Below are 23443 nucleotides of genomic sequence, written 5' to 3' on the forward strand. Positions count from 1 at the left end.
ATACAATAATCTGTATCTTTTTAGGTTCTGTGTTGTATGTGCCTTCGCAAGCAATCAACAGATCCAGGAAGGGGTTGACGAGCTTCCAGGTAGCCTAAAGAATGCATACAAAGATTCTTATTCTTATCTCGAAGGTACCAAGGATCATGCAACAAATCTGCTCAATAATAACTACAAGGAGTTTGCGAACGTGTTCAAAGAAACTGTGGAAAGTAAGTACATACTGCTATCTTCCTAATTTTTATTATTAACAAGTTTTATCACAACAGAATCATTAAGAAAATATATTGACGTTTTGATATTCTGAAGTTTGATAAAATTTCTGTTATACTTTGACATAGTATTTGTTCAGATTATAGGAGACAAGAAGGGATGTTTGACAGGGATGTGTGCTTTCTCCTCTTTTATTTAACATTTATTCGGAAGCCATATTTCAAGTCTTTGGAAGATGCAGAGATGAGAATCAAAGTGAATGGAGTATTGATCAACAACATACGATATGCTGATGATGGTGTCTTAATTTGTGACAACATAGTCGATCTTCAATAACTTTTCACTATAAAAATTGAAGAATGCAGTAAGCGAATGGGATTAGAGATTAATACCAAAAACTTACTAATGAAGTAAAAACCTCTCATGTAGGTAGGTGGTATATAATTTATTAAAATTTTTTTCTAAAAATGATCCAAGATGGATAAAATCACAAACGTTTTCGGACCAATCAGTCCATCATCAGGTGGTAGAAACTTCAGATCCAAAGTAGTTGGAACTAGCTACATATTTAGGTCAAAAGACCTTAATGTAATAATAATTATGCCATTTAGGCTACAAAAATGTCGACAATAAGTCGATGTCACAAGAAATTAAATTGCAACGGTATTACAAAGTGGTCTTCATCTTGGCCTCAAACTGACAGACTGAAGAGTCTGAAGAGACAGAGTCTGTCAGTTTGAGGCCAAGATGAAGACCACTTTGTAATACCGTTGCAATTTAATTTCTTGTGACATCGACTTATTGTCGACATTTTTGTAGTCTAAATGGCATAATTATTATTACATTAAGGTCTTTTGACCTAAATATGTAGCTAGTTCCAACTACTTTGGATCTGAAGTTTCTACCACCTGATGATGGACTGATTGGTCCGAAAACGTTTGTGATTTTATCCATCTTGGATCATTTTTAGAAAAAAATTTTTAATAAATTATATACCACCTACCTACATGTGAGGTTTTTACTTCATTAGTAAGTTTTTATTATGGTATACAGCCAATGAGAGGAATCTTTTCCTTTATATTTTAATACCAAAAAGACCAAATTCATGATTATCTCCAGAATCTTGGATGCACTGAAAACTCCACCATAACACTGAATACCAAGTCCATTGAAAGAGTGAGCAAATTTAAATACCTGGGAACGTGGCTTTTTGAAGACTGGTCATCGGACAGGGAAGTAAAATGTCGCTTGAGCAAGCTCGACAAGCTTTCGTAAAATTCAGGAAGGTATTGACATGTTCAGAGTTCGATCTTCAACTGAGACTAAGGTTTACTAAATGCTACGTGCGGTCGGTGCTGCTATATGGCGTAGAGGGCTGGACACTCAAATCGAGGGATACAAACAGATTAGAAGCCTTCGATATGTGGCTTTGTCGCCGTATCCTAAAGGTACCATGGACGGCGCGCGGCGAAATTCGCAAATGTAGATGTCCTTAAGAGGAAACAGTAGCGATCAACAGGTAGCGAAAACGCGTTCCAAGATTGCGGCTGTAATTTTGAATATTTTTTCAAGATATTTGGTACACGTATTCGTAATATAATAAAGAATGGCGATACAGAGCCCAATTTGAAAAATATATTAATATGTGGAAATTACTCTGTAATTAAATATATAATATTAAAAAAACTAGCCTGTAAGAAAAACAAAAAAATACACTTTCTTCAAATAAATTTTTGAAGTTATACTTCTTTACCGGCGATAGAGGGTGATTTTTTTATATGTTAAAACCTATCAGCCCGGCGCATGCGCATTATAACTTTGTTCTGATTGGATGTTCAAATGACATGTCAAAAATTATCCGATATGGCAGCTGTGGTTTGGAGGTAAAGGTAAAGGTAAACAAATGTATAATATATTAGTTTTATTGTTGTGAGGACAGAAACAAAAAGTTTATAATATTGTAGTGACTTTTAAATAGTTTTTAAAAGCAACAGGTACGTAATAATTGTTAATGTATCATGCGTATAAACCTACCTATTTGATCTGCCAAATAGTATGTAATACTTTTATTTATATAATTTGATTACCATCAAAATTTCTATCAATATTCACCTAATATATTGTTTTTTTACTCTATGTTTTGTTGTATTTTTTCAATTCTAAATCATTTCAATTCAAAATTAAAATAATTTGATCAATTTTCAAAATATCAAAATATCACAAGTTTAATCCGTTTAGTTAGTCGATCTTCGTAAATAATGACACATAGTGTCCGTGGCTAAGCGGAGAAGGCGAATGAATTCCAATACCAACCGCTATTATCAGCGCTGGTTCGAGTCCCAATAGAAACTTTCTTTTTTGTTTTTTTTTAATACATTTTATGATTGTAAGTATATTTATTATATAATTGTATTTTCAGAAAATACGTATTTAGTTAAAAAATTTTTCGACAATTAATGTTCATACATCATTTGTGGCTTGTTTAATGTGTTTGTGTGTGTTTTATTCTTTTATTATTTTAATTTTTGGCACTGTTCTAATAAAAATGTTTGAGAAGTAGTAAGTATAAATTAGTTTAATATTTAAACAAAATATAAATAAAAAGTATATTAATTTCGTTTAAATTATATAATAGAAGTATAACTTCTTACGTGCGTACAAAGTACACACACATTCTTTTTTTTTATCCGATGCCTAAATTTTGTATCATTTTGGAACTACTAAAATTTTTTATTCCATTAGTAGTTCCAGTGTGACACAAAATCTAGGCATCGGATAAAAAAGTTTATTTGAAGAAAGTGTATTTTTTTGTTCTTCTTAATGGCGGTACAGACTCGTTTTTTACTTTATCGTACTACATACGTAGTATGAGTATAATAGATAAAGTTATAGGATCGTGCAAAAAAAAAATTTTCAGATTTCACTTTTTTTCGACGTTTTCAGTCCCCCTGAGTCTAAAAAGCAAATAAAAAAAACATGTCGGAAGTATGTACGTACGTACGTACGTATGTCGCCACCGCCCAGCAAAAACTACTGGACTTATTTCGATGAAATTCGGTACGAGTAAGTTTAAGAGAATTTTGTCATGAAACTAAGCTTTTGAAAAAAACCTCTCAAAGGGGGGCCGAAATAGGGGGGTTATTTGGGGCCCATTTTTGCAAATTTTGACCGAAATGAATTAAATTTAACTTAAAGTTAGCTTATCGATAGGTGAATAGAAATACGGAATTTGACATTTCCAAATCCAAAATGGCGGCCAGCATGGCCGATCGCCCACCCGATACATTTCCCTACCAATCTAAAAACTTGTTTAAGATATATTTAATTTGAAAAAACATTTATATAGCCTAAAGATGGGGCTATAACAAGAATATTATCGTTTTTCAGAAAAAGTTATGGGTTGTCTATATTTAAGGGGTCAAAATTTGACATAACTTTGAACTAGATTTTCTCAAAAATGGCTAAAAGGAATTTGTTTATTTTTTGACATATTATTGATATCCTAATGGTAAATTGAATAACATCAGTCAGATTTCTTAACTCCTCATAGGAGGGGAGTTACGAATTTTTTATAAAAAAATATGCGAGTGCTCGTAACTTCCTCTGTAATAGAAACTAAAATTTGAAATTTGGCAGACATATAGAGTACTTTATTATCTATTAGCACAATAAATTTTACCCACAATAAGGCTTCCGGTTGATCCGGAAATGAAAAAAAAAATCTTAATTTTTTAGATACTCCCTGTATATTTTTACATATTTTGAAAGAATGTAAAATTATCTTTCCAATGACATAAAACTCGTTGCTATAACTCAAAAACTCGAAAAGTTACAGAAAATAGAAATTTTGCTAGAATCTTGTGTGTGTCCCCTCTCACGCGATCATAGCAGAGCATTATTATAGGGCAGTCAATGAGGGTATTTGGCTCCGAATTCCATCCTACTACATCGATGTACTTGATATTTTCACAGTAAGTAGGGAATAGCTCAAGAAACAAAATCTACCCTATATAATATGGCGCTTTTATCTTGGCAATTCCCACCCCCTTCAAGAGGGTGGAAAATTTGTTGGTCAAAATAAGCATGGAAGTGGCTAGAGAACCTATTTTTAAGCAAAAACTGATCTATACTTTTTTTTGAGGACTCAATACATTTTGAGTTATGCGTAGTTGAAAATTGGCCATTTTCATTTAAAAATGACACGTTTTCGGACGGTTTTTTGTGAATACCTTAAAAACTATGCATCAAACTAAAAACACTATATAAAATTGTTTTAGATTATAAATAACAAAGAGATTCGTTCCTTCGTAAATTTTCTATTTATGATACAAAAAGAGATATGGTAGGTAAAAGAGTTTGTTTTTTGGTGCATGCTCAAAGTACTCATGCTTTTGTAGTGTTTGAAAAGGCATTTAAAACGAGCACCGTTAAAATGTCGGTTACATTCAAACTGAGCGAGATATGGTTCAAAAGAATATATGACTATTGTACTTTAAGGAAAAATGAGAAGTACATACATTTTACCCATCATCCACCAGAATTTAAATGCATTGTTTTTCTTTTGCAATACCTCTTAATATAGTGTTATTTCTACTTTCAAAAAGTTGGACGGGTGAAAAAATAAGATCAAATTATAGAAGCGCATTTTTAAATTTTCTTAAAATTCTTCCTTTTGCTCCATGCAGTTCGAAAATAAAAATGTTCTATCCCCGAGAAGTGGTGGGAACCGCCCCCATAATAAAAGCGCCATAGTATATAGTATATAAGATAGACTTTGAATTAGGAGATTGGGCTTTGGGCTACTCCCAAAATTTCATTAAAATCCATGCAGTAAAATGCAAATATTGTAAACTATTAATTTCTCAGAAAAATGAACTAATTTGAAATGAAAGTATGACTAATATTCTATTGATTTATGCAATAATCTATAGGGTGTCCCCGAACATTTTCAATAAATTTTTCATAAAATATTTTCAAGTATACAAGGTGTTTCTAAAATATCAAAATAACGAGTAACTTTGTTATTTTTATAGAATGAAAGTATCTAGTACGATAACGATAATAGATCGGTACGATAAAGTTCTCGGGCGGCCCTTCCGTCCAACGTTTTTAATATTGTATTTAATTACAGAGTAATTTTCACATATTAATATATTTTTCAAATTGGGCTCCGTACCGCCATTCTTTATTATATTACGAATACGTGTGCCAAATATCTCGAAAAAATATTCAAAATTACAGCCGCAATCTTGGAACGCGTTTTGGCTACCTGTTGATCGCTACTGTATCACCTTAAGAGAATCAACCAAGAGCGCCAACTTTTCGAAACCATCAAGAAAAGGAAAACGGCGTATCTGGGTCACATCATGCGAAACGAAAAATACCAGTTCCTTCAACTTATTATCGAGAGTAAAATTGAAGGCAAGAGGGCATAAGAAAATGTCCTGGCAATGGACAGGGATTAAGGATATGCAATTACTGATATACATTGCAAGAAACAGAGAGTTAATGGAAAATGTGATCGCTAACATCCATTAGTGGATTTGCATCTGAGGAAGAAGACGATAGGGGCATATGTTAACGATATCAACATGTGTTTTTTTATGGTGTTTTTTATGTTTTAAACATCCATGCTTAAGTTAGCATTTTCAACCGATGTTTCCTTGACGGATTACTTGTACAGGGCTTTTACCCACATATTTTTGTAAAATTATATCTTGGTGGTTAGCATGTAAATTTCACGTAAGCACTGATGATGATTGATAATCCAATCGAAAACTAGTTATGTGATTGTGATGTAGCCCTTTTAGGGATTTTAAATATATACCTTTTATAAAAGATTTTACTGTTTTTGAAGTTATACTTCTTTACCGGCGATAGAGGGTGAATTTTTATATGGCAAAACCTAGCGACCGGGCGCATGCGCATTATAACTTTGTTCTGATTGGATGTTCAAATGACATGTCAAAAATTATTCAATATGGCGGCTGTATCACAGCTGTGGGACTGTGGTTTGGTTATGTATGGTGTATGGTTGTTGCGTTTTAAAATTTGTAGGAAGAGAAACAACAAACAAAAAGTTAGTTAATGGTTATACTGCCTTTTTAAATAGTTTTCATATTATATTTTTGGACTTATTAACATAGAAGAGATGATTGTTGCTTGCTTGTTGAGATAACAACGGGACGATCTACGCTACGATCTCGCTTATTCAAAGCTAAAGAATCTTACACTGGTAAGTGTTTTAAAAATAGTGGATCAAATTTTGTTATGATATTGGCAAATTGTGAAACGTCAAAATATTTTATATTTCATTTATTAACATTACTATTAATAATACAACTTGCGCAATTTGAAAAAGGTGGTTTAAAAGGTTTTTTATTATAATTTTGTGTCTTTGGATTTGTCTTCCTTGGGCGTAAAATAATAAAACATCTATTTTTATATTTCACTTGTCACCGTGCGCGTGATGTGTAAATATGTATATCTGACACGTTAATAGCATGTGCCTTGATGGTCTTGTTGGTAGAGCATTGGACCAGAGATTGAGAATTCGCAAGGTTGTGGGTTCAATTCCCGGACGATTCATACTTTTTTCGTTTTTTTTTAATATTTGGCATTGTTAAGTTTTGGTTAAATTTTGGTAATTATTGTTAATTTTTTGTATTGTAACTGTTAAGTAGGTATATTTATTTCGTTGAAATTATATTATAATAGAAGTATAACTTCTTACGTGCGTACAAAAGTACGGACACATTCTTTTTTTTTGTATTACATGGTATACAGCCAACTACAGGAAAACTTTTTCCTTGTGGATGTTTTTTTATGTTAATTTGACCCAACCCTTCATTTATTTTAGAATCTGGAGTCCACGTGATGCAGCAACTGAACATATGGAGTAATGCAACCGCCATGATGGACTTATATAATTTTGTGGAAGCCATACCAAACATTACAGTACAATTGGGGCAGTTGAAAGGTTATACAAATAACCTTAGAGCTATGGCGTCACAGCTAAACGATGGTAAGTGCAGCAGTTTTTTTTTATTTATTCTTCTTCTTAGTCTTCTATCATCCAATTTTTGACATAATGAGCAGCATATTTCCAATTTGTTTCTCGGCTATTTTCTTGATGTCATCTACCCATCCCATCTGTGGTCTTCCTCTTGGCAGTCTTTGTAAGGTCTCCAATGTTGTATTGGGTTGTTTCTTACATCTTTCTGCATCTGCATAACACACCGTAATTATGGCTGAACAACTCCAACTACTACTAAACAAGACAAGCAGTTTCTGTGCAAAATGTGGACTAAAAATGAATATAAAAAAGACTGAATATGATATGATATTAACAAAGAAAACAAATATACAAACAAACATACATTTGGCAGATGTACTGATGGAAAGGGATGGATGAACCGATAGAAAGGGCAGGGGAGGATCCAGAGGGGTGGGAGTGACTAGGTCATGACCTCTCCCCCCAAACGAAAATAAATATCAATTCAATAATCCTAAGAAAAACCCGAGAGCTACCAAACAATAATTGAAAACCCATTTTTCCTAGGGGTGGTAAAACTAAGTGACCTGGCATTAGAGAAAAGTAATTAAATCTCCCTTAAGATCCATGACCCCCCCCCCAATACTTCTAGATCCGCCAGTGGGAAAGGGATGATAAATACAAATAACTGCCATTATAATAGAGCCAAACAACAGAAATAAGGGCCAGGAAAGAAATAGCAAGAAATGAGTTTGTAAAAATTAAAAAATTATCTGCAATAAGGACCTTAAATTAGAACTGAAAGTAAGAGCTTATGACATGATACCTGTTTTCGATACTACAATATGGTGTTTAAAGCTGCACACTGCAACAAGAACACATACATAAGCTAGACTAGAATCATTTGAAATGTGATGTTACAGAAGGATGCTAAGAATAGCATGAGCGCAGAAAAAAGCGAACACGAAAGTATTGCGAGAAATGCACAAAGAATACGAAATATTAAACACAACAAAAATAAGAAAGTTACAATATCTGGGACACGTAACGAGTTGACAGGTTAAAATAAAATAAATGTATTGAGCCATAGTGTATATATACACTAGCGATCACGATACATGAAATCAATCTATTTACATAATTACACACGGACTCATAGCCCATCACACTTCAATACAGCTACCCATCCACCAGCTCCTGTCACAGTCACAGTTCCGCAAAACATATTTTCAATTAAATGTCCCTTTGCCACGGCAGAGTTCCAACTCACTCCATTGCATAACTGCCGTTTGAGTTCCTTCCTAGTTCAGTACACCGAATGGAACTGATTTCATGATCCTTAAGTACACTCTCGGTAACCATCGCTCCTTGGTTTCATTGAAGAGGGGGCACGTAGTGGGGCTGCGCTGGTATGGAAACGCGTTCGGTTCTCTATTGACGAGCTGTAGAACGCCGGGTGGACAGCACATCGTTACTACGCCATATTCAATTGATCTTTGGAACAATGTAACAATCCCATAGCGAGATCTGGAGTACATAAAAAAACGTTAGGGCAGGGCAATGGTAGCTGCATCATCTTTGGGTAAAAGTTCAATCATTTTTTCAGTGTAAATTTTCTTTATTGATAGATGCTAACAAAGCACATAATGTTTTATCTTTGTTTGTTTTTAGCTATGAGAAAAGTGAAACGAGACTTGCTCACGTTGCTGAATAACTGTAGTTTGGAAGCTTGTGTGCAGATCCAAAAGCAGATTTCGAATTTGCAAACCAATATAGATTTCAATAGGGTAAGTTTGCATTAGTGTTTTAACAGTCCGGAAAAACCCTTTTTTTAACCATCGCGCATCGGTTTTTTTTAAAACATGGAAAAATTCAGTAATAAATTTATATCGGATTTCCAATGATATAAGGTTGTTTTTGAAAGAGCGATGTATAAAATAAAAATTAAACAATAATAAAATATATATTTTCTCAAATAATACAAAATAAAATTATCAATATTCGTATAAACAAAACAAATATAACGAAATATATATTATTTTCATTAAAACAAAATAAAACCAATAATTGCATTAACTAAAAAACAAAATAAAATACTGTTTCTAAATCAATACTTTAAACTTTCGTTTACCTGTCCGAGTCAGTTTCACAAACAGGGTATTTTTTGCTTATTTCCCTGTACTAAAACATCTTTTTCTCATTTTGATTACTTCTTTCAAAAAATAATAAACAACTTCTCTTCATACTTTCGTAACATATCTATTATTAAGACCATTGTTTACGATCCCGAACATTAACATTTGCATCTGGAACAGGTGATTGAAGTCCAAATATTTCAAAAGCTCAAGGAAAAAGTTCCGTCTCGTTGAAATATCGCATCCAGTTAACTAAAACTCCCTTTGGATTTTTGCCAATAAAAGCGCTTACATTGTTTGTTCGTTAGCCAAGTTTGTAGGACGTTTTAGAAATATTTTTGTCGTCCGCGACTAAGTTTTTGGCTATAAATTATTGTGTGAATGTGGGAAAGGACGGGAATTTATTAATGGGGAATAGAAATTTTGAAAAGAGTTAGGTGTTTTTTTATTTGTGGTTGTTATATACAGAAAAATGTACTTTCTTTACTTATTTCCTAAATACATTATCAGGATTTATGCTTTGTATGTCAATGCTATTTTAATAAATTGGTTAAAATTTAAAAGATCAGAGAAAAAAGCAAGGATTCAGAAAAGACAGGTCGACGACGGACGCCATATTTGTCATGAAACAAGTGAAAGAGAAGTCGATAGAATATAACAAATCCGCATACATTTGCTTCATAGACCTCACAAAAGCATTTGACAGGGTCAGACTTAGCCACATATTATAGAAAATTAAGCAAAAAATGATGCCGGCAACTATTGTGGCAGTCATAAAACAAACGATACCACTACGGCCATAATACCAACACCAAGGGGAATCAGTCAGGGAGACAGCATCAGCCCATTTCTATTCAATGTGCTAATGGATGAAATAATAGAAGACGTGGAATCGCTTCAACTAAGATACAGACTCGGGTACAGTAGAATCAGTATAGTGTGCTATGCGGATGATGCAGCCCTGATTGCAGAAGATGAGGATGGCCCATAAAGACAACTTTATCGATTCTACCAAGTATATTGTTTCGAACAAGATAACTTTCACTTTAGATTGACTTCAGGAAGTAAAAATCAATCAAATTAGGTTAGCTGCAACTAATTAATGGAAGGAAACTCGGTCAAATTTCGTTCTTTTTACAAATTTTACAGCTTATTACTTTTCTACTGACACTGACAATTATCAATTTTTTTATATAAACTTCTTCTCGTTGTCCTTATGCCCTATAAGAGCGTCGGACTTTGGTATCACCTATCCATCTTTTACCCATTTCTTCCACGCCTTCCGGTCTCCTGCCATTTCCTTCATCTGTTGCACTGTTTTCCCTCTATTTGTCCCGATTTCCTCGATTTGTTCCATCCACCCCTTTCTAGGTCTGCCCCTTCTTCTTTTCCCCTGTCTTTTGGCATCTGTCACCAATTTTTTTATATAAATAGCTTAATAGGAGAGACGTAAAATACTAACTTTGTTTACAAATTTGATAGCGACTGAAAAACTATCTAACTTGACATCTGCACTAACTAATTTTCTAATTGGTATTAGTCCAATGAAATGGTTTAAACATACTGAAACACATGTCGACGACTCAACATGAACATATCCACGCAGAAATCAAAATGCATTACCATTGCGAAATATTCAATTAGATGCAAGCTAGTGGTAGAGGGGAAACCCATAGAACAGCTAAACCAGTTCAAATATCTAGGTGTAAATTTATCAAGTTATCATGACCCAGCCAGAGACATAAGAGGACAAATTAACAAGGCCGCAGTTATGGATGTTTGAGAGATGTGGTCTGGAATAACCCATAATATTAGAATGGACAGCAAAGTAGAATGTATAAAACTTTATATGGTATTAACCCTTAAGATCCTGAATTAATAAATTTAGAAAATTTTATTTTTTTTTGATTTTTGTGTATTTGGGAGAAGGTTTAAAACAAAATACATATATTTTTTTTCTTTTATTTTTGATATTTTAGAAAATTGCCGTTACATATATGTAACGCTAGGACGATATAGGACCAAATATATTTAAAATATTTCCGATTATAAATTTCAAAATAACAAACAAATACACAACTAGATAAATTATAAATCATAATTAAGTTATTGTAGATTAAAATCTATGTTGCACTGGATGCACACTCTTTCTGGAACAAACAATACGTTACAATTCCAAAAGTAAGGGAACACCAAAAATTAAAGGAATTTTTTACAAAACCAGGATAAAATTTCTAAAAATTTATATTATCAATAAGAAAGGACATTAATTTAATCTCAATTGAAAATACTTTAAACAAAATATAATAACAAAAGAATAGTAAAAATAAACCTACTCAAATTTGAGATCCATTTTTACCATAAATAATAAACACCTTCACATAAAACACTCAACTAAATAAACAGGTTAGATCAAATCCTCGAACCAACTGCTGAAAACTAGTAAATAAGTGTCTCTGAAAGTCTTGCATCTTCATCTAGTTAAAATTAGGATCACTTCCCGAATTTAAGGCTTAAGATTTTAGCGGTTTCTGCGTTACATATATGTAACGCTAGGAGCTTAAGGGTTAATAAATCAAGAGAAGACACTAATAAAACCAAAAGCATGCTACGAACATCCGAAATGAAAACACTAAGAGCAATAGGAGGGAAGACAAGAAGGGATAGAATACGAAACCACATCATCAGGGAGCAATGTGGCGAGCAAGATGTAAGTAAGATGGGGTAGGCAAAGACGAAGAGAATGGTTCAGTCATGTAAAAAGAATGGAGGAGCATAGACTTGTAACGGGTAGCTCTTTCAGGACGACAGAGTCAGTATAACACAGGTTAAAAATAAAGTAAATATATTTAAGATAATTATATACAGTTTAAAACAAATAAAATATAATTCCATCGTCTGCAAAGGAAAAACAATATTAAACTTTATTACAGTCATCCGATCATAATAGCAACACTCAAATTATACGATAAACAGCACAATATATACAATAACAATCTCACTACGTTAAATCAACATAGCCACATACGGAGACACCGCACTTCACTTCAATGCGGCACGGCTGAACAGCGACACGTAGAACTGATCGACAGATCTACAAGTGATACGAGAAGAAGATGAAGCCGTAGAAAGAGGCAAAAAGAGCAGAGACAAACAGGAAAAAAATTAACAGAAGAGGCAAACTATATAATAAGGCTATTCTTTTTATCTATATTTTCTTCTCAATATCTTTAATAACCTGTCATATGTTTTTGTAAATGTTTGCATGTTGTAACTCATGTTCCTGTTACATGCAGCATTTGGACAGATATTTTCCAAGAGTAAGTATGCATGTATACAAATCAAGATATACAGGGGTCATTCCATATCAACTCAACACACCTAATTTCCACCCCTCTTCACATTTGGTTATAATTTGGAATGCTCATAGTGGCTAATAAGGTAATCAAAAATACAAAATTTTAAATTTTTATCTCAAACCGTTTCCGAAATACGGTTTTTTAACGTTTTCCAAAAAATTAAAAAACACCACGACCATACTTTTTTAGAATTGTTGTCGAAGCTGTCCTAATTGAGCTAGAATGCTGGGAGAGGTGTCATTTTGCAGTATTTTTAAAACTCTTTACAGTGATGTGTCATTTTACTGTATTTTTAAAGCTCTTTACAGTGATATATACAACATAATGTTATCAAGTATATTCAAATGGGAAATAAGCCACAATTTTACCTAAAAATGATTTTATTAACGTTTCGACGCCCAAGTCGCGTGTCGTTGTCAAAATACAAAATAATACTAAATAAATAAAATGTTGTTGCTTAGTAAAAAATTCTTCTAATAATTTATTTAATCTGACTCATTTATATCGGCAATTCAGACACGTATTATACATTTTAAAGTAGACGACTTTAAAATGATATTGCCAATATTGATGAGTTGCGTTCCTGGGACGACTTTACTAAAAGATAGTTCATTCGATTACATGAAATCAATTCCAACTCAAGAATATCCGCCACAAAAAATCATAGCCTATCATTCACCTATATAAAACTGTTCGCATTCACAAGGTATTTTATAAATACAATTCTTTGTCCTTTCTTGTTCATTGTTAGGTTTAGTTTTAGATAGAATAGATCTCAATGTGTTTGTTGTTTTGAATGTTGTTGATATGTTGAATTTATTTCCTATTGTTTTAAGTTTCTCGGATAGTCCTTTTACATATGGTATTGATATTTTCCTCGTATTATTTCTTGTGAATGTTGTAGGATCCCGTTCTAAGTTGTTCTGTTCCATTCGATCCAATCTTGACAATTCCTTATTTATAAACGATATGGGATAATCATTTTTTAATAAAACAGATGTTAACAATTGTTTTTCTTCTAAAAATGAATTTTCGTTAGAACAAGTAATTTTGGCTCTATCATATAAGGATTTAATGATTCCCTTTTTAACGTTGATGTTATGATTTGATTTGTAATTGAGATATCTGTTGGTGTGTGTTGGTTTTCTATACACTTGAGTCTCATATCCAGTATCCTTCTTTGAGACCAAAACATCTAGGAAAGGTAGGGTGTTATTGTATTCCTTTTCCATTGTAAACTTTATTGTCTCTTCTTGATCGTTTATAATATTCAGGAACGTATCCAACAATTCCGATCTATGAGGCCATATGGAAAACACATCATCTACATATCTCCACCATACTGTGGGTTTTAAATTTTGTTTAGAAATGATATTAGTTTCGAAATCCTCCATAAATATATTAGCCAATAATGTTTTATTAAAAAATGATTATCCCATATCGTTTATAAATAAGGAATTGTCAAGATTGGATCGAATGGAACAGAACAACTTAGAACGGGATCCTACAACATTCACAAGAAATAATACGAGGAAAATATCAATACCATATGTAAAAGGACTATCCGAGAAACTTAAAACAATAGGAAATAAATTCAACATATCAACAACATTCAAAACAACAAACACATTGAGATCTATTCTATCTAAAACTAAACCTAACAGTGAACAAGAAAGAACAAAGAATTGTATTTATAAAATACCTTGTGAATGCGAACAATTTTATATAGGTGAAACATCAAGACCATTAGACGTTAGAGTAAATGAACATCAGTCTTATATAAAAAATAGAGAATTTGATAGATCTCAAATATGTCAACACGCATGGGATAATGAACATAGAGTTCAGTGGAGAGATTCAAGTATAGTCCTAAAAGAAGCAGATAGTAAAAAGAGAAAATCAAAGAAGCGGCTCTAATTATGCTAAATGAAACCAATTGTGTCGCAAATTCCTCGGTAGAATGCAGTAGGATGTGGTTACCCATATTAAAGGAGGAAGTCAATAGAAAGAAAATACCACAATTAGTAAATCAGTAACATATCGAGTTAGTACATATTTAGTATTTTAGTATTATTTAAAATTTAAAATATCAAGTCAGAATTTGGTATTAGTTTTGAGAGTAAACTAAATGTAAACCCAAATACTTACGATGTCGGGATAGTATCACGAGGTTTTTCCTGGTTTTCCCTCGTGATTTACTATGGAATCTCTAACGCGAGAATTTCAGTGCCACCGATACATTTAGTTGTCTTTTTAAAGACAGGTCACATGCTATGATTTTTTGTGGCGGATATTCTTGAGTTGGAATTGATTTCATGTAATCAAATGAACTATCTTTTAGTAAAGTCGTCCCAGGAACGCAACTCATCAATATTGGCAATATCATTTTAAAGTCGTCTACTTTAAAATGTATAATACGTGTCTGAATTGCCGATATAAATGAGTCAGATTAAATAAATTATTAGAAGAATTTTTTACTAAGCAACAACATTTTATTTATTTAGTATTATTTTGTATTTTGACAACGACACCCGACTTGGGCGTCGAAACGTTAATAAAATCATTTTTAGGTAAAATTGTGGCTTATTTCCCATTTGAATATACTTGATTATAAAAATGCCACAAGAAAATAGCTTCAGAACAACATTAACATAATGTTAAGGTGAACAAAGTTGTTTCAAACGAGAAAAATATATTTTGATTTAGTTTTTTCGAAAAAGTACATAATTTAAAATTTTCATAATATTCCTACAAATACATAGTACTGTTGTTAATAACATATAAAAATTTTATCATGGGATGGTGATGAGTTCAACATAAGAAAAATTAATTTCACACATACAGTATGGTGCAAATGAAAGGAATAAATTCGTAATTTCATAAGCTGCTGAGGAAAATACCGAAACAGGTCAATTTTTATTTTTAAATTGTAATTTTTTGGCATATATATCGTACTAGTGAAAATCGATGATTTTAGGTTATTATATAATTGTTTATACAGGGTGGCAAAAAAAGTTTTCAATTAAATTAATTGACAAAAAAAAGGGAATTTACCTGTGTAATTTATTTAGATTAAAATATATTTATATATTTATAAATCTATTTTAAATTAAATAAATTACATTCTTCTTTTTTTGTCAAACAATTTAATTAAAATAACCTTTTTTTGAAACCCTGTATAAACAATTATATTAATGTTTATATTACTAAATAGAGAATTAAATAACCTTTCAAATAAGGCACACGACCTCTAGTCTCGTTAAAAAAAATCATCGATTACGTCATAACGCCCAGATGGATGACGTCACTAGTATGATATATATGCCAAAAAATTACAATTTAAAAATAAAAATTGACCTCTTTCGGAATTTTTCCTTAAAGTCGGCACCTTGTGAAATTACGAATTTATTCCTTTCATTTGCACCATACTGTATGTGTGAAATTATTTTTTTATGTTGAACCCATCACCATCCCATGATAAAATTTTTATATGTTATTAACAACAGTACATACTATCTATTTGTAGGAATATTATGAAAATTTTAAATTATGTACTTTTTGGAAAAAAACTTAATCAAAATACATTTTTTTGTTTGAAAAAAAACTTGTTTACCATAACATCATGTTGTATATTATCACTGTAAAGAGTAAAGAGTTTTAAAAATGCTGCAACATGACACCTCTCACAGCATTCTAGCTCAATTAGGACAGCTTCTACAACCATTCTAAAAGAGTATAGTCGCGGCGTTTTGGTTTTTTTTTTGGAAAGCTTTACATAACCATAATATTTCGGAAACTGCTTGAGATAAAAATTTAAAATTTTGTATTTTTCTTCACCTAATCATCCACTATGAGTTCTCTAAATTTTAAGAAAATCTAAATAGGCCAGGAAAAAAATTTTTCCACCTACCTCTGCCGAAAGTATACTTTTCCGGACCTGATTGTAGGGAGCAAAGTTGTACTTTTCCTCCCTAGGGAGAAAAAGTAAAAGTGACGTAATGGTATTTCATTCATGAAATATAACTTATTGACGCCCTGTACAATATCTATTTTCTATTACGTAAGTTTCTATACATTTTAACGTTTATTTAAAAACACTCTGTATTTTGCAGAATGGTAAAAAACAGTAAATTGTTATTCTAATTTAACAATGTTTACATTAATAATTTGACTTATATTTGACAGTTGACAGTTATATTGTACCTACTTGTTAGTTTTAGTTCTAATACATTTTGTTGGTTAGTTACATAAATAAATTAAGTAAAAATGAAAAAATTACTTGTTATTTGAGGAAGGTGAAAAAACCATATGTATAATATGGGAGTAAAGTGCCTTTTCCTCCGCTACGCGTCGGGCAGTAAACTTCATTCTCGGGAGGAAAAGTAGCACTTTCCTCCCTTGTTATACAAATAGCTATATTCAAAGTGTGTTGATTTGATCTGGAATAGCTCACAGATCTTAATTAAAATCTTATCTTAATGTACTTTTAGAAAAAACTAACAGTTCTGAAAACTGAAAAGTTATATTTATGTGAGATTACGTCCACAATTATTGATTGTAATTGTGTTTAATTTACTTCATTTATTAATTTTAGCTTCCCGATGTGGCACCGGCTATTGATATTCTCGGAAAACTAAATTTAAACTTGTTGAAAACTGCTGCAGAAGAGGGAAAAAGTAAACTGGACAATATAGAACGGCACATCACTAGCAGTTTGAACCAAACGCTTAAACAGGCGCTCAAAAAGGTCGAAGAAGCAGGTAAGTTATATTTTTTTAAAGCGATTGGTATGAAATTTGTATTGGGTATGTGAAAGTGAAGAGAACACTTAAGTGTTATGCGTGGTCTCTATTACTATATAACTGTCAGACCTGGACATTAAATCAGGATGACGTCAACAAACTGAATTCATTCGAAATGTTGGTGTACCGCCGAATGCTAAGAATAAGCTGGACCAGCAGAACTACGAATGAAGAAGTACTGGAAATATTGAGCACACGTCCTCATCTGGTCAATACAATCAAAATTAGAAAGATGTCACATCTAGGACACATATACTCTGGGCTAATTAGCAAGATACAAGGAAAAGTTATTTACCAGCAATTTTACTGCTGAAATCGAATCTTATGATTGTATATATTAATAATATAGGTATGCAAAGTCCGCAGCTAGTGTGCTACTTTTTTATAAACAAAATGGCGCCCGAAAATAGTTTTTTTTTAATTTTTGCTCTATAACTTCAAAGATTTTAACTTTACACCAAAAACGCCCAAATAAAAATTCACCGTAATTAAATTCTGCATAGAGACGTGTTTCTCCCGATTTACTTTACAAGTTGTAGACTTTTTTAGATAAACTTACTACAAGTGTACCTTTTACCGTTAAAAACACAAATATTCTCATTTGAAAGCTGTATAATTATTTAAACAATTATATTCAAACAAAATAAAAATTTTTGTTATAATAAATAAATAAATTTATTATAACAAAACAAAAGCAACTTTGACATTTAATAATGCGTGAGTTAGATGGCTCTACTCGAGTTACTTGGGAACAAAAAAGAATGAAGAAAATTGCTCCATGGGAAGCCGAGAAAATGCATTTTTTTAACGTATACCGATTTTGAACTTTAAGATTACATTTTCTCCAACTTAATTTTTGATTGGAATTTTGCTATTTTTGGTAATTTTCACTCGTAATATCGATAGTTTTTATTATAATAATATATGTTACGAGTATTTTAAAGATATGAAAATTGGTGTGGAGAGAAAGAGGACCGAAATAAAAAGGTGAAGGTTCGAAAATTATGATCCTATTGTTTATATCTTTGCCGTAAATGCCGGTCAATTTTGACCGGTTGTATCTCAGGAACCACTCATCACAATTAAACGTTTTTTCTTTAAAAATAAGCGTCTTACCGCTTTTTTTTCAATAAAGTTTTCATGATTTAATTTGATTTAATATTTCCCGAGATATTCTATTTGTTTATAAGCCAAAAAATTGTTTATAATTTTAAAATATTCCTGAGGCCGCTTAAATAGTCCAATTTCAATTCCGTAAAGTACATTAGATAGGTAGAGTGTCTTTTTATACAAAAATCATAGTTATTCTTATCTATCATAATTATTGTGGTTATTAGAGCGATACGCCGTAAATTTTTAACGAACAATTCAATTTTTGCTAAACTGTTCATTTAATTTCCATCGGCTTCTGGAATTGTAATCTATACGAACGGAGCTTTTATATTACCAAGTTATTTAATTATTGATAAACAATTACTTATCTAAAATTTTAGTTGAAAATTAAAGATTTTGTTGGAAAAACCCGCACTTTCCGGAAAAAATTTTTGTCGAAGTAAATCGGGAAAAACACGTCTCTATGCAGAATTTAATTAAGGTGAATTTTTATTTGGGTATTTTTGGTGTAAAGTCAAAATATTTGGAGTTATAGAGCAAAAATTGAACAAAAACACGATTTTTGGACGCCATTTTGTTTATAAAAAAAGTAGCACAGAATATACACAATCATAAGATTCGGTTCCAGCAATAAAATTGTTGGTAAATAACTTTTCCTAAAAATGGCGTATTCTCCGATAATCTGCCCAGACTAATAATGCACCATAGGGAATTTCAGCAGCTCCAGGTAATATTATAAAGCAAAATCGAAGGTAAAAGGGGTATAGGAAGAAAGCCAAAATTTTGGCTCCGAAACATCAGAGATTGGACTCACACAACAGGGAATGGCTTAATTCATCAAGCCCAGAACAGAGAGAAAGGGCCTAGCCGGGTAAGATGGTGAAAAGTGCCCCCAACTCGATTTAAATTCCATATAGGCCACTTTTTAGCACATATAGAGGAACTCGCTTTCTGAAATTTTTAGCCCCCTAGGTGGTCACGTGACCCCCCTAGAGCCTAATTAGGCTTTTTATGTTTTTATTTTTTATCTCAGCCGCATCAAGAGAATTAGCCGCTAAAAACTTTATTTAAAAAAGTTGTAAGTTTCAAAAAGATTTATATAAAAAATTTTTTTTTAAATTTTTTGGCGGGAAATTCGAATTTTTAGAACAATTTTAAACTTTTAAATAACTCTTGAAAAAAAAAACTAAGACACTCGTTTTTACGAAAATCAATTATAATGTGTATTTTTGCACAACCTTTCACCCTGAATTTTTTCAGATTTTTAAAATTGGTGAAACGTACCTTTAAAAATAAAAAATCTTAACCCTTACAAAGTATTCGAACTTCTAGTAGTTTCTACCTCTGCATAAACTCGTACATCCATTATAAAAATGAATTCGAATACTTTGGAAGCGTTAAGATATTTTATTTTTTGCAACAAAACGGCGCGTCGTATGAAAAAATGAGAAGATAGATTTTTTTATTGCAAATTGAACGAGGAATTCAAAAATGATCGTTAATTTGAAATATGTCAGTGGTGTACTATCTTTTTTTCTTTGAAAAGTTCAGACCATTACCCCTATGCGCGCAAATGATGAATATCAAATCCTTAATTGTATGTGAAAACATGCACAATAGCTACCTCTAAAAACCCGCAAGTTTTATTACAATGTTGCCAGTAGTTTCGGCAAAATCGTAAAAAATGTGTAAAATTGTTCCTTTATAAAAGGTATATTTGTTAAAATCCCTATACAGGGCTACATCAAAGACAGAACTAGTTTTCGATCGGTTGACCGATCATCATCAGTGCAATCTTAGAATCTACATGCAAGCCACCAAAGTAAAAATAACAGGGTAAAAACCCTTTACAATTGATCCGTCATCGGAACATATGACAAAGATGTGAATTATAACATGGATGATTAAGATATCCAATGTTTTTCGCCCGAGGTACCAATGAGCTCTATCTGACAAGTTCACATCATGACTGTACGGAAGTAAGTTATTTTTACTTTGGTGGCTTGCATGTAGATTCTAAGATTGCACTGATGATGATCGGTCAACCGATCGAAAACTAGTTCTGTCTTTGATGTAGCCCTGTATAGGGATTTTAACAAATATACCTTTTATAAAGGATTTTATGTTTTTGTAATGGTATACAGCCAACTACAGGAAATTTTTCCTCGTGGATGTGTAAAATTTTGTTTTCTTCAACGCCCTGTATCTTGAAAATGGATGGCGTTACAAAAAATTTTTATTAAGCAAACCCCAATTATTTTTCAGTTTTTTACCTATTCTAGTGACGGTGTTACCTTTTTTAAAAAATATGTATAAAATTGTATCAAAAAACGAAAAAAAAAAAACGAAAAAATGCGGTTTTTTATTTTTAAAGGTACGTTTCACCAATTTTAAAATCTGAAAAAATTCAGGGTGAAAGATTGTGCAAAAATACACATTATAATTGATTTTCGTAAAAACGAGTGTCTTAATTTTTTTTCAGAGTTATTTAAAAGTTTAAAATTGTTCTAAAAATTCCAACTTCCCGCCAAAAAATAAAAAAATAAATTATATAGGTCTTTTTGAAACTTACAATTTTTTTAAATAAAGTTTTTGGCTAGCTCTTGATGCGGCTTAGATAAAAAATAAAAACATAAAAAGCCTAATTAGGCTCTAGGGGGGTTACGTGACCACCTAGGGGGCTAAAAATTTTAGAAAGTGAGTTCCTCTATATGTGCTAAAAAGTGGCCTATATGGAATTTAAATTGAGTTAGGGGCACTTTTCACCATCTTACCCGGCTAGGCCCTTTGCCATTTTGATTGCCAACCTCAATAGAGAAGTCACTTAGGAGGAGGATGTGAAAAGTCAAAGACTCTCATAGCTGGGACGTGTCCATGGACAAGAAGATGCAAACACAGCAAAGAAAATATTACAATGGCAGCCATTGGATAGTGTGACGATAATATAATTTTATCGTCTAGAGTACGCCAATTAATTAAGTAAAACGTGTTTCTATACCGTCTCAGACGATATAAAAGACGGAACAAAAAGCCTAGTTGATTATTATTCTTGGAGCGTTCATCGAAGAATAATAAACAACAACGAGGTATAAGACGTGAGTTTATGTAGGTAGTAGTTCCCGACCATTTTCCGCTGTCGTTTTGGCGAGCTGAGCGAATCCGACAGTTTTCTTCTTACCTATCCTTTTACCTATCCTTATACGAGCGGTGATCGTATATCCCGAATATGTCTTTTCATCTGGCGCGCTGCGCGAGATTCCCTTTTCTTCCCTTTCCTTGTACATTCATGTCGTATTAATAAAAGCAATTCCTATTTCACGCGATCGTCAAAATCATTCATTCATGTACAAAATATCGTCACATCGGCCCGAACAGAAAGCTCGATGCGTAGATTATAAATATATTTTATTAACGAAATTAACGAGTAATTAAGGCTAATTATCTTATCTTTTGTATATTTTGATTCCAAATAAAAATGTCTTAAAAAGCGAACTCTTTTCTTCGACTGATTTAGTCACCTGGAGCAACGCAACGACCTCGTTACAATAGGAAGATAGGAAGAAAAAAAAAGGAAAGCTTAGAACGAGATGGTTGAATGAAGAGGACGGCCTGAACACTATGAATATAAGATAATGGAAGAGAAGAACATCAGAGAGGTGTGAATGGAAGTATATAGCCAGACAGGCAAAGATCCTTCCAGGGTAATGATGCCAAAAGAAGACGAAGAAGAATTGGGATGAAAAACGAATTCTGAGATCGATTTCTCTTTGAACAGTTTGTAGAGTTCGTGGTTGTACCTGGACCTTCATACTCCTTTTCGTTATATTATCCGTAGGTTCTCCAATATAACTATTTTATTATTAAAAAACATGAGAAGTAATTTGATTTATTTTTTTAGGTAGAACTGTCCAAGCCAATCTAAATAAAGTCCTCAACACTATATCGGACCTACAGAACCAGATAAACAGTGTGAATGGTACCTTGGAAGATGGATACACGTACCTAGCGTACTATTCACCGTATCGGTACTACGCTGGTCTAGGCATCAGTTGCGGTCTGCTTTTGATAGCCATTTGTATAGTATTGGGTTTGATATGCGGTATATGCGGTAAACGACCAGATGGGTACAGTGATAATTGCTGTAACAAAGGTGCTGGAGGACAGTTTTTGATATGGTAAGTACAGTTCTTCAAAACCAGCACGAAAATATCAATAAAATATTGATATCAAAAACAAATTTCTTGAAACCTTCGTTGTTTACTTGGAGTCCGATTAATAGAATTCTCTAGTGGGTCATTTTAAGTTTTCTTATAAGAAGAAGGAAAAAAATGTACAGAAAAAATATTAATGCATTAGCTTCTAAAATCGACAATCAACTGTATTAGATTTATTTTTACTTTATCGTACTACATACGTAGTATACGCTGTGAGCTCGTACGTAGAGGGGATATTTAAAATTCGCGAGCGCCAGTAGTAACGAGTCTGTAAACGTTTACTGACAAATATTTATTTCGTCGAAGCGATGATAGTCGCTAATTTAATACTTTTTTACATCGAAAAAGAGCACAACGTCCCTAAATAAGTTTCACTTCAAATATTTATTTCGTCGAAGCGATTACGGCCCTAATTCAATACTTTTCCTCCATACAAAAAGTGCACAACGTCCCTAACAAAGTTTTCACTTAAAAAATTTATTCGTCGAAGCGATAACGGTCGCTAATTTAATAATTTTCCCTTATCCAAAAAGTGCACAACGTCCCTCAAGAAGTTTTCACTTCAAAAATTTATTTCGTCGAAGCGATGAAGGTTCGCTAATATAATATTTTC

The 23443-nt window shown here is 32.4% G+C and overlaps 1 protein-coding gene across 7 annotated transcripts in view; it reads left to right on the forward strand.

Annotated features, from left to right (window-relative positions):
- Positions 1-23443, forward strand: part of LOC114335024 (prominin-like protein) — a 210949-nt gene that overhangs the window by 135563 nt on the left and 51943 nt on the right. For all 7 annotated transcript variants that reach the window (XM_050654098.1, XM_050654095.1, XM_050654106.1 and 4 more), the window contains 5 exons: positions 25-212; positions 7073-7237; positions 8879-8994; positions 17296-17461; positions 22515-22791. In XM_050654098.1, coding sequence (XP_050510055.1) covers positions 25-212; positions 7073-7237; positions 8879-8994; positions 17296-17461; positions 22515-22791 — 912 coding nt within the window. The remainder of the gene's footprint in view (positions 1-24; positions 213-7072; positions 7238-8878; positions 8995-17295; positions 17462-22514; positions 22792-23443) is intronic.

This window comes from Diabrotica virgifera, chromosome 1, assembly GCF_917563875.1.
Source record: "Diabrotica virgifera virgifera chromosome 1, PGI_DIABVI_V3a".
NCBI classification, from domain to species: Eukaryota; Metazoa; Arthropoda; class Insecta; order Coleoptera; family Chrysomelidae; genus Diabrotica; species Diabrotica virgifera.